The following is a 17,957-nucleotide window of genomic DNA, read 5'->3' as shown; positions in this document are numbered from 1 at the left end:
GAATTTATCCAGTTTAAACCCATTACTTCGTGTCCTACCCGGTTCTCTTACCAACAAAACCTTATGAATATCCCCCTTATTAAAGCCCTTCATCCATTTATAAACCTCGATCATGTCTCCACGCACCCTTCGCCTTTCTAGAAAATGCAAGTTTAACTGTTTGAGTCTTTCCTTGTATGGCAAGTTTCTCAACCCCTGAATCATCTTTGTCATCCCTCTCTGCACCGATTCTAACATTTTGATATCCATTTAATAAATGAGACCTACACACTTGCTTAATCTTGGCATTTGAGGTAAACTAATGTTTGTGTGGCAGCAGCAAGAACCAGACACTTGACATTCTCAAGGGGTAAAACATTGAACAAAAAGAATACAAGTGGAGAGGGTAATACCATAGTCTTACAAGGGGAAACTTTATTTTGATCTTTTATATTACTACAGGTGGCCCCCACTTCACTAATTCTTACATTCTTAAGAAACCGTTTCCTAGGTGAAACCTTGTTGTGCAAATCCATTACAAAAGGTTAAGGGGCTGACCAATTGAGATCCCAAAGATATGAAAAAAAAATATAATCATCTCATTTACTCAAGGATATAGGGAGACAACAAAGAGTCCAAACCATCTACACAGGGGAACTCCTGAGAGAAGGGAACTTGGTGAATAACCTAGTCTTTGAAGCTGCCGTGTGTAGGCTGTCTGGTTTCTCGTCATGAATCCTTTGATCTGCCTAACTCCCATTTTTTCTTTGGCAACCATATTTGATCCAATGATGTGCTTTTTGGTCATGGATTCTGTGATTTGCTTAAATGACCCACTGACTCATGTTGTGGACACACAGTCTTTCCTTGATTAACTCATGATTGATGATCCATTTGAAACAGCTGCCTTGTATAGGCCAACCGGCCTCTTGCAGACTCCTTATGTTCTTATGTTCTTACAGTTGTACTGCATTATTGCAAAAATATCAATACTCAGACACTTGTATGACTTCCATGATTCTTAATTTTATACTAGTGGTGGCTGAGTGGTCAGCATGTGGGTGTAGTGTCCTAGAGGACCCAGATTCAAGTCCAGCCCGCCGCTACATGCTGAAAATTTTCAGTCATTGATTGCTTAATGGCTTAAGATTATCAACATACTTACCTGAAAACCAAATGGTAATCTGGACACTAGATTAACTCTCTAAAGATTAAAAAATGACCACTGTGGGACAGCATGAGCCAAGCAAAATGGCACCATTATAAAACACATGCCAATGCCATAAAAGGCTTGGGCCAATCACCAGGCTTCACCAAAGAAGCCTACCAGTGCCATGGGCTGAATGTTATATAAAAATAATAATAATAATAATAATAATAATAATAATGTAATAATTAAAAAGCAGGTGACCTGCATGTGTTATGATAAGACACCATATCATCTCACCACTCTGTTATATGAACAGCCTCTGGTCTCGGGGGCCACCCCACAGGTCCTCTTCACAATGGGGCTATTGTTAGTATTACAATTTCTGTATATAACGTTTCAACAAAAAAGTTGAATTGAATCAACCTGTCTCAAAAAGAACTAATAAACATTCCTTAACATTACATCTGTATAATGGTCCATGTCTCTTATATAAGCAAATGAAAAACAAAGTTCAGAAATTTATTCATGTAAGTACTTAAATTATATTACACAAAACATACACAGTTTGTTTAGCTGATCCTGAATGCCATGACTAGACCATCAGAGGTTAATAAATACCTTATTACTTACACATCACATAAGACTGACACATTACAAAATCTAAAGACGTGTGCTGCATATCATGTTATATCTAACTTGGTTACCACCTCTACCCCCTGACAGTCCCTCCAAGCAAGCATCCAGGCAGTTACCCTGGAGTAACTGAGCTCAGGAAAAAAAAAAATACATTCGGCACCTACTAAAAAAAATCAGATGCAGGAGTCACAGGAATAAATACCTGTAGCCTAGGAGTTGAGGGCTGTACTGTCTCACCATTCATTGAGCAATTATACTATGATATAAAACCCTTCCTCCAATCTCCCTTCACTTGAAGAAACTTTGTGCAAGAACTTGTCAGATCTATTAAAGAATCATCATACATGCCTTTAGGACTACATCAGGAATATGCAATCCTGAAAGTGTTAACCCATACAGTACTAGCGATGCGTATAAGCTTCAGCGCCTATGGTTGCAAGAAATACTAGTGACGCGTATAAACGTCGGGCTTGCTAAACACTGTTGCTAAACACTGTTACAGTCGATGTAGCGGGTTTATTTTTGCTACAGAGACTGCTGCAGATAATGGCAACACTGCATGAGTGCGTTTGTAGCATTGGAAACACTACCCAAGCTGGGGAGGAATCACAAGCCACCTGTGACATCACAATCAAGATCAAGACCAGGTGTAAACAATGTCGCGGCGGCCCATTCCTTTTGCCATATAGCGATAGACAGTGAGTTTGCGGTTTCCTCATCTGAAGAAGACGTGGGAGCACTCTCAGACTCTGGTTCGGACAAGGATTATGTGCCAGATGAGGAGGACATAGGCTATATTGAGCCGCCTTTGTAACACGAGATTCTACTGTCATGAAAATTCTGAAAATCCCACACTTATACCCCATGAAATGGTGCTCTCTGGAGTATTCTACACCTGTGTGCAACAAAAATAGGCTGACTGGCCTCCATCACTTGTCAAATCCTCCATAAACCATCAATCACGTACAGGGGCCGTTTCCAGCCACACCGTGGTAACACTTCGTGGAGTTCTCCTGCGAAAATTAGGTCAATGACATATGTGTTTTTCTTATTTTTTTCACTTTACCCATCACATGGAACAAAAAAAAAAAAAAAAAAGGCCGGTACTGGGCTAGCCAAAAATATTGAAATTGGCCGGTACTGTACGGGTTAAGAAACAATGTAAGGTAAAAGTAAAGTTGGGAGCACACGCTATAGCTGGACATGACCTCAATGCTCATCTCAATCCCATTGACCTTTAAGCCTGTGGTGGGGGAAAACCCATTTCCTTGGGACACACAGCATAAGCAACATCCAGGTGATCACAGTTTACTTTCTCCAGGTTTACCCAGGTAAGCTTATCAACCAGCCTGAAAAGGAGGATGAATAGCCAGGTGGGCTGCACACCGACTCCCTAGGGCTGGGATTCCAATCCAGACTTGAGGATTCATAGCTTAGTGCACTAAACACACTCATGATACAGTGTTGGACATCCACTTGCAAATACCAGAAAAGTCATTTAACATGTGTAAAATCAAAGCATTTTATCAACAGAATAAATGCTCCATCACTTGTATGTTGTTTATCCTTGGATGGACTGCACTTAATCCTTTTACTGCTTTTAGAATGTCAATAAATTTGTATCTAGTACAATATGTTTCTTTCCAGTTGCAAACTTGACTTGGCATGAGTTTCTTTGGTACTCTCTTACAATAAAGCGATGTCCTACAGTATGTATGTATGTATGTATGTATATATATATATATATATATATATATATATATATATATATATATATATATATATATATATATATATATATATATATATATATATATATATATATATATATATTACGACAGTCAGAATAAGTGGATGCCAACACATTTTGTTCTTAAACAATACAACTATTAAATGATTAAACACACTTTATAGTTCAGAATGATAAAAAAAAAAGTAAATGTAGAGATAGTACAAATACATGATTTTGAGCAAATCCTTGTTAATATTTAATTGAACAGCCTCTGAGTCTGGATTATTCATAAAACAAAGAGTATTCTTGAACACAATCACTGCATCACTTGTGTTACTTGTTATCTCCTCTAAATGCTAAGGTGGGCACCATATTTGCCAGTTGAATGGGGTATAAGATGACCTCCAAAATTTATATTAAAACCGAGTTCAGAGGCAAGTTCTCTGCATAAGACGGCCCCTAAATATGACACAATTGGATCTTGTAGTCCCAGTAACCCCAATATTTCATTGCTCTTCCCACTGACCAGTGAAATGATATTATTAACAAGCTGCTAAAATGTCCTTGGTTAAGTTTTACGTTTTAGCTTTGAGCTTTAGCAGGCTTTGTGGGCAGTAATAGTGTTCTCACCACTCATTTCTTTGTGTTGCAATGACATTTACGATACTAAAATTTCACGTATTACCTTACTTCTTTAATCTTACCACTCCATTATACGTGTCATATCCGATAGTGATAATATAAAATACTTAATGCTTCCTGGATAATGCTTACAGATGAGTGGCTGCAATGTTTACATACACTGCAACTGAATCTCCACAGGGACAATGAGGCTAACAACACCTACCAGCTGGTTCAGTAGTGATAAGTTACTGATTCAATGGCAACATGTAAGGTTTAGGATCGTCTTATATGCCAATAAATACAATACTTATTCACTGATCAATTATGCTAGTGATGAACAACAAAGTATGCTAGGTCTCGGTTCCTCATCCTGGCTAGGATTCAGAACTGTGCCAGGCAGGATCAGTATGACTGCCTGCCGACAGCAATGCTGCTCACTACATCATCACAGTTACTGGTGATGTAAACTATGTTAAATTCATAATTCATTTCTAAGGCCAATTTTCCTCACCAGTCTTTGAATAGTCTCTGCCAGGCCCTTAAACAATGCATGACCACCATCATCATTGTCCTGGAACTGTTCCTTGTAGGCCAAGTCATCATAAGTGTGGGCAAGATGACGAAGAAGTGGCAGGGTGTCAAAGAACTGATATCGACACACCTCAACCATACTGCTCATTGCTGAGACAACCTTGTCCACCTGCAATTAATAAATACAGTATGTTTTCAGGAAGACACAATTTTTATTTACTTTATATTACATCCTGAAAATCCTATAATATTAAGTCATTCAGTGTAAAAGTACAATCAATATAAATAAAGCACTATGTAGCTAATGCTGTTCTGCTTCACTGCTACTTACTGTGTCATGGTCAGGTCTTAAGGGCATCTCGTTCTTAAGGGCAGCACCCATGTCATAGCGGCGGTCACGGCGATCAAAGGATGCCACTGTCAGCAGGGAGGAGACCACAGGACACCACCCTCCTACAGCAAGCTGCTCATCCAATTTGAATAGTCTCAGCTGCTGCAGTCTCTCTCCTTCTGCCTCTTCTCGTTCTATCAATAGGTCATGAAGAAGAGCCACCACCTACATATAAGAATTGTGAATTAAAGAGTATCTATTCAAATGTTACTCAAGAATAAAAAATACGTACAAAAAAAATCTCATGGCACAGGTTATTTTCTATCATGTCAGTTGGACAACAAACTAAGTCAACTTAAATGAATAATCATAAATCCATCAGACTTAGTAAAAAACAAAAAGAAAAAAATATAAAACATAGAAATTAATAAAAGTAATAGATGGCTCTTTAGAGATAACATACCACTTCCTTTCAATGGAAAATCTTTTAACTCACTTTCAACTGCAGAGGCACAGTTTGGAAGTCTCCTCTATCAAAAACTTTCCGCAGTACCTCCAGACCACCATTCTGAACCAGCACCTGCTGTCCATAGGGAAAGCCTCTCACCAAACAAGAGAGTGCAAACACTGCCTTACGTGCCACACTAACCTGGAAATGTAGTTATTGAAAGTTTGCAAATTAAGAGAAAAAGCTCCTTAATACCATCATCAAATTAAAAGTTATTTAAAAACAATTTTTTTACATTTATAAGAAAAAGATTATAATGAGGCAACATTTCCCCACTTTTTCAATTAAAACATACCTCAGTTTCATGAGTTACAGCCCTGATAAGTGATTCAACAAGGCCAAGTTCAACAGAAGCTATTTGCACCTTGGGGTTGCTCTGTACTGCTGAGCCAAGCAGATGAAAAGTTTTTTGTTTGATATCAATGCTTGTTGAGTTGATTCCTGGCAGCACTATTTGTTGCAGTCCACCTGTTTGAAAACATACACATAAATATCTGAACTTCTTTTGCATTAATTTATTAGTATATTAACAACTCTCACTAAGATATTTCTACTGAACACAGTGCATTAAGCAAAGCAGTCAGAGAATAAACACAATAAGTTACAATGTGTGTAATCTTGACACACCAAAGACAGAATTTAAAATAAAGAGAAAGAAATAGAAGATAATATAATCCAAATAAATAATTGATAGAAAACAGATGATTTAAATTAAATGATAGGGTCAAACATTTTTTAAGAAAAAAAGTATAGTAACATTCAGTTATTCAAATTACTATGGGAGAGAAATACAGACAATATTAAATATATAATTATCCATGATCATAATACTGCTGCAGTAAAGGAATTCGTTTTTACTCAAATGTGTTACCACTCTGCACTGAATATTTTAAACTGCTAATAATTTCATACAAAAGAACAACTCTTGGAAAAGAAACATTAGCTAAAATAATAGTAGATTCTATAAATTTATTGGTAAATAATGATGGTTCAGCTTCTGAAACACTTTTTAATAACTGTTGATCCAAAGTATGTGAAACTTCACTGAAGAATCAACTTTAAAGTTTAGAACACTTACCCATATCCACAAAGGTAATAGCATTATCAAACTGATGGACCAAGTACTCTAAGTCCTCTAATAGACTAGCACGGTCTTTGTCTGTTTTTGCATTTTCATAACGATTCATCAGCTTGGTCAATATTTCCACATCCGTTTCAATTTTGATGTTCAACGCATCAAAATTTTCCTTAATTTCTTCATAGGTGCGTAGCTTCTTCTTTCTTTCCTGTGCAATTTCAATACTCTCCTGAATATAAAGTAAAAAAAATTGATTTAAAACCTCTTACATAGCATGATTACAACTCGACACCCTGCACTATATACATGTACTAGATGGAATGAGATATACAGTTCAGTCACTGAAGTTAACATGGAAAGCCACATGGAAATTCTATTTAGGACATTGGCAACTGGATGATGAAACCAGTGTCAAAAGTCCATCTTGGGATGAGAGGCAATTAAGATTTTAGCCTTTTTGTGTGTGGGAAAAAGTCACGCATAATATACTCAGTGAGGCACTGTGCAATTTGTATGATGATAAAGATGTAAGTAGAGGCACCCACTGTGACTATTGTGTCAAATGATAAAATGTATTTGAAACAGAATGAGTACATGCAACAGTCTCATATCTTGTTACCTGTTCTTACAACAAAATGACAGTTTAAACTTTGTCTCATCTATGGAATCTGGGATAGGCCTCTTTATATATATTTTTTATAAATATATATATATATATATATATATATATATATATATATATATATATATATATATATATATATATATATATATATATATATATATATATACATATATATATATATATATATATATATATATATATATATCCAGAAGAAATTACACTGCAAACACAACAGTCAATGGATACTTGGCCAGTGTTTTAAGCCAATCATTCAAATACTTTTTAACACTCCATGAATAACTTTGCTCACCTCTGGGTTCAATCCATCCTCACTCTTAATTTGCTTCAGGGCTTCGATTATGTTCTCCCTCATTAACTCAGCTTTAGGATCCATTGCTGCCTCATCGTCGGAGTCATTCTTTTCTAAAGGAATGACTGCCTTGTTGACACTCTGTTGCTGTGTGCCCTCCGCCACATCTGGAGCATTGGCATCATCAGCTTCCTCATTGTCGTCCAGCAGTTTGGCCTCCTTCACACCCGTTTGGAGGTTCATGCGCACATGAAGACCCCGAGGTATGGCTTGGCCTAGGAAATGGTTTCTTATAAATCTTTGAATAAAGCAAAAATTCTTTAAAGGAAAGTAGATTTCTTTTTACAATAGTTGCTTATTACAACTTTAGGTTGTAAGAAGCATTTAACATTGTAAAAACAGAAATTCTCTTAGTCAAAAGTTACAATTTGCACCAAAGTCTGATTTTTTAAGGGGCTACAGGTGCTATACCTTTGGGGCCCCTACAAGTCACAAGTGCATATAAGTTTTTAGCCTCATACTACGTGTTTGGCTTTTATGGTTGTCCACAAAATGCTGAACCCGAGGGTCACTTTTAACCTGATTCCACTTGGCAGTGCTGTACACTTTTTGGTATGATCACACACAAGTTAGCACAATATTATCTTTCCTTTACTTGAGGGAAATAGTGAGGATGATAACAGTGAATGCAGTGCACCTTATTTCTTTATTAAAAATAAAGAACCAAACTGAAAGAAAACAGTACACAAAGACATCACACTATATCATTACAAGAGAATATAAAAGGAATTACCTGTTTCAAGTGTTTGCCATTCATCTGTTGGGATGAAGACTTTATCCGTGGAGCCACCTGCTGCTGACCCATCCGTCATGGTCAGCTCTCCATCCTGATCTTCCTCAGGCTCCACAACCACCTCCAGCTCACCTTCCTGATTCTGGCTCACTGCATCTGTGATCACAGCTGCCACTACCACCACCACCGTTATGGCAAGACACAGAACACGCTTCATGTTTCCTGATAAAATTAAGAAAATCAAACTTAGAGTCTGCATAAAATAAGATCTCACAGTACTATAACCTGCCATGGTTGGCAAGGCATGCAGCAGTTTTGAATTTCGATGCAAATGTTAGTATCTTTTTGGTAAATATCTATAACTTCACCCATTTCACAATGTCATACGAGACTGTTTATTTCTGGTATTATTCATTTTCAATAAATTTGCTAATTATCCCCTGCAGAAATACGTACATACTTTCCCAAATTTCCCTCACTCTCTCCAAAACTATTGGTTTCCGCAAAGAAATAATGCAAATTACAGTAAACCTCGGTTTAATGGACATCAATGTAACTAATTTTGCCATAAATAAACTTTTTTGGCCAGTCTGGTAAACGTGGGGATTTACCAAACAAGTTTGGTAAGTGCAGGGTTCAGCTGAGTGGTGGGGAGGGTAAACATGTACACACACACTTCAGTCAGCAACAGTGGAAGCATAGCCAACGGGGCAGAGTGCATCTAATCTGTCTAGCTTTTCCTGCCAACCTGTAAACACCTTCTCCTTGTCATCCCATGCCTTACCTTTCATCTAGTAAAACTAACAAACATTCTATACAAAAATGGTCAGAAATGGCAAGCCCCTTTATTAGGCAGGGCTTTGCTCCCCAACACCCCCCTTAATTTTCTCACCAGACTTAACATTACTCCTAATGGGGGTAACTTTATACCCCCCATTTAGCTATTTTCACAGGAAATGATTTTAAAGAATTATAAAGGGTAAGTTGGGTTTCTTAAAGAAAATTGAAAAGAGTAGTGAGGAAAGATGAGCAAAGATAATAATGCAAGAAAATGGAAACAAGTCCACATGGAGGAAAGTTAGAGAGGTGGAAAAGGAGAGAAAACCTGAGAGAGGAGTGGAATAAAATGGAGATCAGGGATGTGAAGAAGCTGAAAGGAACGGGGAAGACAAATGGCAGGAAGGAATTAATGGAAAATCGACGCTACAATGGTACAGTAGGAAGCAGAAGCCAGAGGGTGTAGACTGGCATGTATGAGACTGGGGGAGCAAGCTGTTGTTTAAAGCAAGAACGGGAACTCTGGAGATAAATGGCAGAAACAGGGATGGGGGAAACCAGAACTGTAGCTGCAGGGTAGGGGAGAAAGAAACCGTGGAACATCTAATTGTAGAATGCAATAATTATGAGAGACAGAGAGGTGAGTCAATAGCATCAGTAGTGACAGTAATAGGCAGGGAGGAGTGGGATACGAGGCAAGAGGAGGACAATGGAGCAATCTGCAGGTGTTAGGGCTGTAAGGAGACAAAAAGGAAACAAAGAAGAATTGTATAGCTGGCAAAAATATTCCTGACACAGTGCTGGCAAAAAGGGCATAAATGCTTGAATAAGTGCAAGGAAAAGCAATGACATTAAGTGATTCAAGCAACAAAACTGAGAAGTATAGTGCGATAGTGTATTGCAGTGAGGAAAGGGTAAAGATTCATTTTAATGACGTTACTAATTTCAAAATGCTGACTGCTTATTTCTGGACAAAATATAATGCTGTTTATCATGATTAGCATTTTTCTATGGACAAAATATAATGCTGTTTATCATGATTAGCATTTTTCTATGGACAAAATATAATGCTGTTTATCATGATTAGCATTTTTCTATGGACAAAATATAATGCTGTTTATCATGATTAGCATTTTTCTATGGACAAAATATAATGCTGTTTATCATGATTAGCATTTTTCTATGGACAAAATATAATGCTGTTTATCATGATTAGCATTTTTCTATGGACAAAATATAATGCTGTTTATCATGATTAGATATTTTTTATGGACAAATTTTAATGCTGTTTATCATGATTAGCATTTTTCTATGGACAAAATATAATGCTGTTTATCATGATTAGCATTTTTCTATGGACAAAATATAATGCTGTTTATCATGATTAGCATTTTTCTATGGAAATGACTAAAAGAATGACTTTTCAATGCCTTTTGAGGGCCCGCCGCCACAGCCGCAAAATAGCTCACAGAGAGGTTCAACTTGGGGGACCCGTGGGAAATCGGGGTTTTTGGGTGGAGGAGCATATTTAAACTACTCCAACCGAACTTTACTAGGGCTGTTCCCCCCCAATTTTGTACTCCATATAATACTAGCCCATGGAAGGGGGTGTCAGGAGCTCTGCCTGTAATATTTGGATTAGAGACCAACTCGGACAATTTACGGTTTCACCCAACCAACGATTTCCTGACGTGGTTCATGTTTTCCTGGTGATAGATGTGGTGAATTGCATGACTTTAAAATCAAACCATGACCGTGGCTTTAATCTTACACTATGAACATGACCTGACGTAATCTTAAATTAGGAACATGATTTTAATCAAACTACAAACATGACTTGGACTTGGATTCTACACTATGGACATAAACTTTATCTTAACTATTAGCATGACCTTACCTGCTGACGATGATTAATCAAAACGATGGGAGCCGAACAGGTGTCAGGTGGTGGCAGCCAGCCAGCTCCTCCCACGTGTTGCCTGGTTCCCTTAAGGTGTCAGCTCACGGGGTTCAGACGAGTACAGCTCCACGACGAGACTGGCCCAGGGAAGGAGGCGCCGTGGCCCAGGGAATGATGGTTGCGTCAGCGCGGGCCGTGCCGTGACGTGCACCAACAGGCGGCACACACGTCAGGCCTCAGCTGGCAGGTGCGACCACCGTTGCCAAATTATCGTACTCAGAGCATAGTATTTACCGGTTTCTGACGCATAACTATTGCCAAGAAACATCAGAAATTAACTATTTTAACGATAAATATAAATGAATCTAGTTATCGGGGCCCAGGAGACAGTTTTTGGGTCGGAAGTCGGTAAATATAAGAGGCTGAGTACGACAATCTAGCAACGTTGGGCACGACTCGAGCAACGTTCCCATGTGTACGATAATAATTCTTAAATACGACCGCAATTTCTGCTTAGGGAACGCCAATTTATTCCTTCAATTGCTTAAAAACCATCAATTAACGATTCGAACGCTAACTATAAATGAGTAGCGTTATTGGTGTGGGTGGGCAGCTATAAAAAAAATATATATTGTCTTCTTAGTACAACAATCTGGCTACGTTGGCCACGGCGCCGAAGTGAACGTTTCCTGTTTGTTCTTCCCTTTCATGTCTTATCTGTGAGATAGTTTACCGTGCAACTTCCTCTTTCTTCAAATAAGCTGAAGACGGGATTATTTTCAGTTATTATAATAAAATGTTTATGTCTCGTGTGGTAAGATTTTGGCTACCCTGCTTAGCATTCTGCGGCTCTTTCTTTTTATGATATATTTGATATGTGAAAATCAGAGTTAAAAACCAGCTTTCAATTATAGAATAGCTATATAAAAAATATGAAATCACGTTTGCCATATATGATATCCCATATTATCGAGATACATTTACCTTGCTTCCCCTCTAGGTAAAAATATGCTCTATTGTGCACGGTATATTCTCTAAAAATAAGTATAATACTACATATCTCCCTTGTTGTTTACCTGCAGCAATAAACTATCAATCAATTATAAAACTGTTACGTACAAGGAGAAGGATTTTTTATGGTTAGGTTAATTGGTTTGGCATCCCATAGCTAATATTGACATAAAAATAATCGGCTCCCCCATATGCAACAATTTATAACGCATGATTTATTCCTTATAAATAATAATACCACGTCAAGATATCGAAAAGCATGCTAAAGAGTGATTACCATGGTAGTTGGTTGTCAGAAAATAACCCTTGACCGATTAAAATAAAAATATACGAGTTATGGATCGAAGTACTTGATTTATTTAGTAGCACTAGTGTGTGTAGACCATTTCTAAGTAGGTGCTATATAAGTTTGGAAGGGGAAGAGATGATGGTGGAAGAATATATCTGAAATTAAAGAGGCTGGAGGTGGCGTTGTCAACGTACTCATAACACTGTATTTTCTAGTTTCTGACCCATTACTATTGCCAAAACACACCAATAACTCGCAATTTTAACAACAATTTTAAAGTAATATCGTTATCTATGTGTGTGTGACGTTTTTTCGGGTATAAAGTTACTAAATAACAGTGTTCTAGGGATGACGAGCTGGTAACGTTGGAGGCTGTAGTAGGAATTAGCTCGCAGTCGCAAAATAACTCGCAGAAGTGGTTCAGCTTGCTTACTTTTTTTCTATATTTCACTCACTGCTATCGTTTACTTGTCCTGTTTCGGCTCTAATACGTGGCACGAACATCAGAGCAACACTTTTAATCAAGAGAACGCTTTATAACAAACGAATAGGGCAGATTTCACAAAAAATTACCCCGCGATGATGTTTACTCAGTTCCTGCTGGTTTGTTTTGTCGATCTGGTGTGTTGTTTCCTTCCGGGCACTATCAACCATCACAAAGATCACAAAAATAGGATAAATTAATAGGTTTCCCTGTTATGTATTCCCCAGAGCGCATGCGTATTGTACACCAGAGCGACTTATTTCTGTGGGGAGGTATTTCTCGCCACGCCGTGCTGTCAGTGTTGTGGCCACGGAGGTAAACAGCGGCACGTCACCCGGCATCAGCCCGTCACATATTTCGGCCTCCACAGCACCGCCAGGATGTTGCAGTTTGATTTTTTGGACGATTTAAGACGAATGAACATGCGTCAGGTCAGTCTGGGTGAATATATTTCCTCCCCCGGGCCGGTGAGCCGCGTGCTGGGGCTGCTGGTGGGGCCCGGAAAGACTTGGGACCGTCGCCTCACTCCCTCGTTTCAAACACCAGGGGCGGGGACGCGGCTCTCGGCCCGGGGGGGTTTCAAGAGCATGGAAATGTGTGCTTGAATGTAGGAGAAATGGTGCTTAGTGCATATCTCAAGGGATGTCTTACTCTATGGCTGTGAGGCATGGACACTTAATAGGGACCTGGAGCGGCGGATTGATGTCTTTGGTAATAAGTGTCTATGCAGAATCATGGGGTATCGTCGGAATGAGTTTGTGTTAAGCCGGTGGTTACTCCGTGAGACTGATTCAACACATATTACCCTAATAGTCCGTCAACGCCAACTCTAGGTGTGTGGGCATGTGGCACGCTGCCCAGAAGCCGACCCTGCTCATCGGGTTGTCTCTGTAATAGATAATCCTGAGTGGAGGAGACCAAGGGGACGTCGAGGAGTTTGTGGCAAGTCGACAGATCCAGCCAGGAAGTACTTAGGATGGGAAGGGGAGTTACAGACTTAACAATAAAGTCCACGGGATTTACATATAATCTACATAGATCCTGTTGCCTGCCTCCATATTCATCTGTGATTTGTGTTTGTCATATCTGTTCTTGAAAGCCACTGCAGATGTATTAACTGTGTTTTCTGGGAGTGAGTTCCATGCATTTTTGACTCTGTATGAAAGCATGTTTTGATTGTGTTTACTTACATCTCTGTTTGTATGTATGGAGTGGCCACTTCGTATTGTGTTTGTGGTTTGGAAGATTGTGTACTATTTATCAATGTTTTCAATGTCACTCATTATTTTGAAAACTTCTATCAAGCCCCCTCTCTCCTATCTTCAAGCTTGGGAATGTCGAGTCTTCTTAGCCGCTGTTCATATGTGAGGTTCTGAAATGATGGGACAATCTTGGTGGCTTTTCTTTGAACTTTTTCTATTCTATTGATGTTCACTCCGTTTTGGGGGCTCCACACTTTCACAGCATCTTCTAGGTGAGGATGTAAGTACGTCCTGTACACATTAGCTAAATCTTCCAGTGCATGAAAGTACACTTGAATGGCCTAACATGCTGTCTGCTTTTGAAGTTATTTTTTCAATGTGATGCATAAATTTTAGATTGCCTGTGATCAGAACACCTAGGTCCTTTTCTTCTGTCACTTGTTTGATGTAAACATCTTCCATCATGTCAGGGTGTCTGTCATTTTGGTGGCCACTGTGCATCGCTTTACATTTGGGGAGTTAAACCTTCGCAGCCATGATTTGGACCAGTCCATCAGTTTGTTGGTGTCTTCTTGTTTTTGTATAGTGTTCTTTTCTGCAATTGTGCTGCTTTTACTGTATATCTTTGTGTCATCTGCAAAGAGTTTGCATTGAGAAGTAATGTTGGTAGGAAGGTCATTAATGTAGATTAGGAAGAGTAAGGGTCCCAGTCCAGAGCCCTGGGGAACCCCACTAGTTGCTCTAGCTGGAGTGGACAAGGCTCCATTCACCTTCACCTTCTGGACTCTGTTTGCTAGAAATTCTTCAATCCAGCTGAGGACGTGTCCCTTTACACCAGTTTGATAAAGCTTGTGGATGAGCCTCTTGTGTGACATGGTGTCAAAGGCTTTTTCAAAATCAAAATAGTACATGGAAACTTGCCCAGAAGAAACCCTGGCCCTGGCATCATAGGTTGGGTGAGGTGACTCGCTCCCCCCTCCCCATTGTGTGCTTCCATTGATTGACTGATTGATCAAGGGATAGATAAAAACATGCCATTTAGGATTGGTAAATAACATGGTTTCCAGAATAGGATGTAAATGAGAGAGAATAATATAGACTAAAGTTGGGGAGGGAAGTATTTGCATAATGCTAGAAGATATCTTGCTGTAAAGCCTTTGTTTAATATAATAGCCTGATGTTATCACAGAAATGCACCTGTTATGCTCTCGTATCTAGATAAGACTGTTTCCATATAAATTTTTCCACCATCATTTCCCCTCCCAAGCTTATCAAACACCTACTTAGAAGTGGTCTACACACACTACTGCTACAAAATAAATTAAGAAATTCCATTACTTCCATTTCCATTTTTAGTCGCTCAATGATCCACATCGTGATATCTTAATTGATGAAACAATTATCGACTCATATATCCCTTTAAAAGTACTTTGGGTAACATTAGATTCCAAGTTTACCTTTGAGAATTACAATAGGAAAACTGCTTCTCTAATTTCCCAAAAGGCCAGTACGTTAAGGAACTGCAGGGCTAATTTCAATGATCAGATCAGATGTTGGGTCAGAGGCTTTACCTTTGTAATAGTCTCTCCTGAACAGTGTTTGGGGCAGGTTTTCTCTTTATGTTGCTTTCTTTTTTACAAAATTCATACATTGTGTTAATTTCTGTTCTATGTTCTGTTGATCATGAAGAAAGTATTTAATTATTGATTCAGTGTATTCTACGTATGTATGATTGCTGAAGGTCACTAACAGCTGGTCTCGCATTAATGCATGCTGGGCACCACAATAAAAAGTGTCAGATCTTCTTTTTCAGCATCACATAATTTGCACTTTTTTTCTTCATTGGTGTGTCTCTTCCTATCATTTAGAGGCAAACAGTTTGCCATGGCCTTATTCAAAATGACTGATGCAGTCATACGTCTCATTCACAGACCATCAAAAAATCTCAAACACAACTTTTCTAGCATAGCGCTGCGCTTAATCCTGCTCTACTCAGCAATTCTTGCACTTTTCTTCCACACACCTGCATGTAATCATTATGCAAGGTCTCACTTGCCGCTTATTTTCTTTCTTCCCATTCCCACTGAATTTATGCTTCTCTCTCTGCCTCATAATTGATACAATTGTAAAGTGCCCAGAATCATTCGAGGGGAAGTGACACTTGTGGGACAAGTATTTTTTTTCATTCAGTTTTATTTATTTTTATATTGTTAGAGGTTACATGGGTAATAATATATGCAAGTTTCATTGGATTCTGGCCGGTAGGGGTAAAAAAACAAGTTTAAGGGCTCATACGATATTTTATCAGTAAGGAGGGAAGTGTTCCCTCTGTCTTATGAATGCCAAACTTTCACAGAAGAATAGTAAAGTATTAGTGCAAATAATGGTATATATTTAAAATCCAGATAGCATTTTTGTTGTTGTTGTTGTTTTTCATTTCCCAGCATCACCTCCCCTTAACATACCTCTTAATACCCTTGTGTTGAATACAACTAAGTGATAAACAAGATCAGAAAATAAGAAAAAAATATTCCTAGGTGTGGTTGAACAGAACCAGAAGTGTAAAAATTCTTGGGTTAAAGTTGGAAGATTTTCCTTCTGACTCTACTTAGCGTATGTGAATGCATATTTAGCATATGTAATTGATATATTTCTATTTTGTTACAGCTGTTCTACCAACTGCTGAATTTTGCCATGATAGTGTCATCGGCACTGATGATATGGAAAGGCTTGATGGTAGTGACTGGCAGTGAAAGTCCAATTGTTGTGGTCCTCAGGTAAGAATGGGAATTGCTTTACATATGTACTTGATTGAAACAATAAAGATAAAGTACAAAATAATAGGAATCAATAAAATCTAGGATGTACTGTGTTGATGTTCATGGACTGGTTTGTAAAGAAGGATAACTTATTTAGCTCCTGGAGAAGGTGTTCCATTGGTTAAATGTAACATGTACAGGCTAGGCTGTGTAATGTGAACTTTGGCCAAATTATAATGTAAAAGTGTGTATAGTAATGGATAATAGTTAGGAAGTTTTTTCACAGACGTTTATATATGTTTGTTTCACTACTAATGAACTTATTTGCTGAATAAGGGACAGTAATTGTGCATCAAAGTTTTCTTCAAACCTAGTTAGACCATACCAGTGACCATTTTAATGATTTTCAAGCTGTAGTCAAGCCAATGGGCCATTAAATTATTCATTGCTTTAACTAATGAATAAGGGAAATACTTTTTATTGTGTTCATTAAAAAAAAATCTTTCAGTCAACATTCATTGTAAAAACACTTTAATATATTGAATGGATAACAAGTTGTTTGTGCCTTCTATAAACAGTGGGAGCATGGAACCAGCTTTTCATCGAGGAGACCTCCTTTTCCTTACCAACTACGAACAGGAACCCATCCGTGCTGGTGAAATTGTTGTCTTCAAGGTGGAGGGACGTGACATCCCAATTGTACATCGTGTAATGAAGGTTCATGAAAAGTTAGTTTTCTCTTAATTTTTACTTCTTTGTTTTAGTTTGATGGAGTAATTTGATTGTACTCTATTTATAATACATCTTTATTTTAGTTTGGTGAACTAAATCAAGTCTGCTCTCACGGTATTATTTACCTATGTTCTCAACTGCAACCCTCAGCCACTATTATGATATGAACTCACAAGGCTACTTACTCATACATGTGAGGTCACCACTTTGCACTGGCAATATTTCCCTTAACCTTTTTGATATGCCATGGATGCAATTAATGTTTTGAAATGTATTTTAATTTTGTAAATGATAATTCTCACTGAAGAAAATTTATTGTTGCAATTAAAGGAAACATATTGCCTTCTATGCAGCACCTAAAATCTTCTTTCCTTTTTATGATCATTTAGATCTTGTTTTTTGTAGCAATACTTCATAATTGCAAAAGGTGAGGTAAAGTTGGGGGCTTATGCCATAGGTGCATGTGGTTGCTGTGCTCATTTCCGTCACATTGGCCCTTGAGCCTG

At 38.2% G+C, this 17,957-nt stretch overlaps 2 protein-coding genes across 4 annotated transcripts in view; one reads left to right on the top strand and one right to left on the bottom strand.

Moving 5' to 3' along the window:
- Positions 1 to 407: 407 nt before the first annotated feature.
- On the bottom strand, positions 408 to 11,231 carry LOC127007390 (nucleotide exchange factor SIL1-like). 3 transcript variants are annotated; one of them, XM_050878329.1, is made up of 9 exons: positions 10,972 to 11,231; positions 8,298 to 8,519; positions 7,505 to 7,779; positions 6,570 to 6,798; positions 5,787 to 5,959; positions 5,480 to 5,632; positions 4,984 to 5,208; positions 4,633 to 4,821; positions 408 to 1,089 (listed from the first exon to the last, which is right to left on the bottom strand). In XM_050878329.1, the coding sequence occupies exons 2-9, from the start codon at positions 8,512 to 8,514 to the stop codon at positions 1,066 to 1,068; spliced, it is 1,485 nt and encodes a 494-aa protein (XP_050734286.1). In that variant the 5' UTR covers positions 8,515 to 8,519; positions 10,972 to 11,231; the 3' UTR covers positions 408 to 1,065. The 3 variants fall into 3 exon arrangements, with proteins under 3 accessions (XP_050734286.1, XP_050734268.1, XP_050734277.1); XM_050878311.1 differs by lacking the exon at positions 408 to 1,089 and adding an exon at positions 1,635 to 2,778; XM_050878320.1 differs by lacking the exon at positions 408 to 1,089 and having other exon boundaries at positions 1,635 to 4,821.
- A 1,791-nt stretch (positions 11,232 to 13,022) lies between these two features.
- The window catches only part of LOC127007383 (signal peptidase complex catalytic subunit SEC11A-like), a 13,995-nt gene continuing 9,060 nt past the window's right edge, over positions 13,023 to 17,957 (top strand). Inside the window, exons 1-3 of the mRNA XM_050878299.1 lie at positions 13,023 to 13,189; positions 16,628 to 16,737; positions 17,298 to 17,447. Coding sequence (XP_050734256.1) covers positions 13,139 to 13,189; positions 16,628 to 16,737; positions 17,298 to 17,447 — 311 coding nt within the window. The 5' untranslated portion in view covers positions 13,023 to 13,138. The remainder of the gene's footprint in view (positions 13,190 to 16,627; positions 16,738 to 17,297; positions 17,448 to 17,957) is intronic.

Source organism: Eriocheir sinensis, chromosome 3 (assembly GCF_024679095.1).
Source record: "Eriocheir sinensis breed Jianghai 21 chromosome 3, ASM2467909v1, whole genome shotgun sequence".
NCBI lineage: Eukaryota > Metazoa > Arthropoda > Malacostraca > Decapoda > Varunidae > Eriocheir > Eriocheir sinensis.
Note: the sequence above shows the minus strand (reverse complement) of the source record. Positions and strands in the feature narration are given on the sequence as shown.

What these genes read in the sequence shown, in the direction of transcription:
- LOC127007390 (XM_050878311.1), bottom strand. Translation starts at nt 8,514, where the DNA reads ATGAAGCGTGTTCTGTGTCTTGCCATAACGGTGGTGGTGGTAGTGGCA. An exon ending in CTGTGCCTCTGCAGTTGAAA is followed by an intron (nt 5,209 to 5,479) that starts GTGAGTTAAAAG and finishes TCTTATATGTAG; the next exon opens with GTGGTGGCTCTTCTTCATGA. An exon ending in CAGAGACTATTCAAAGACTG is followed by an intron (nt 2,779 to 4,632) that starts GTGAGGAAAATT and finishes TAATTTTCGCAG; the next exon opens with GAGAACTCCACGAAGTGTTA.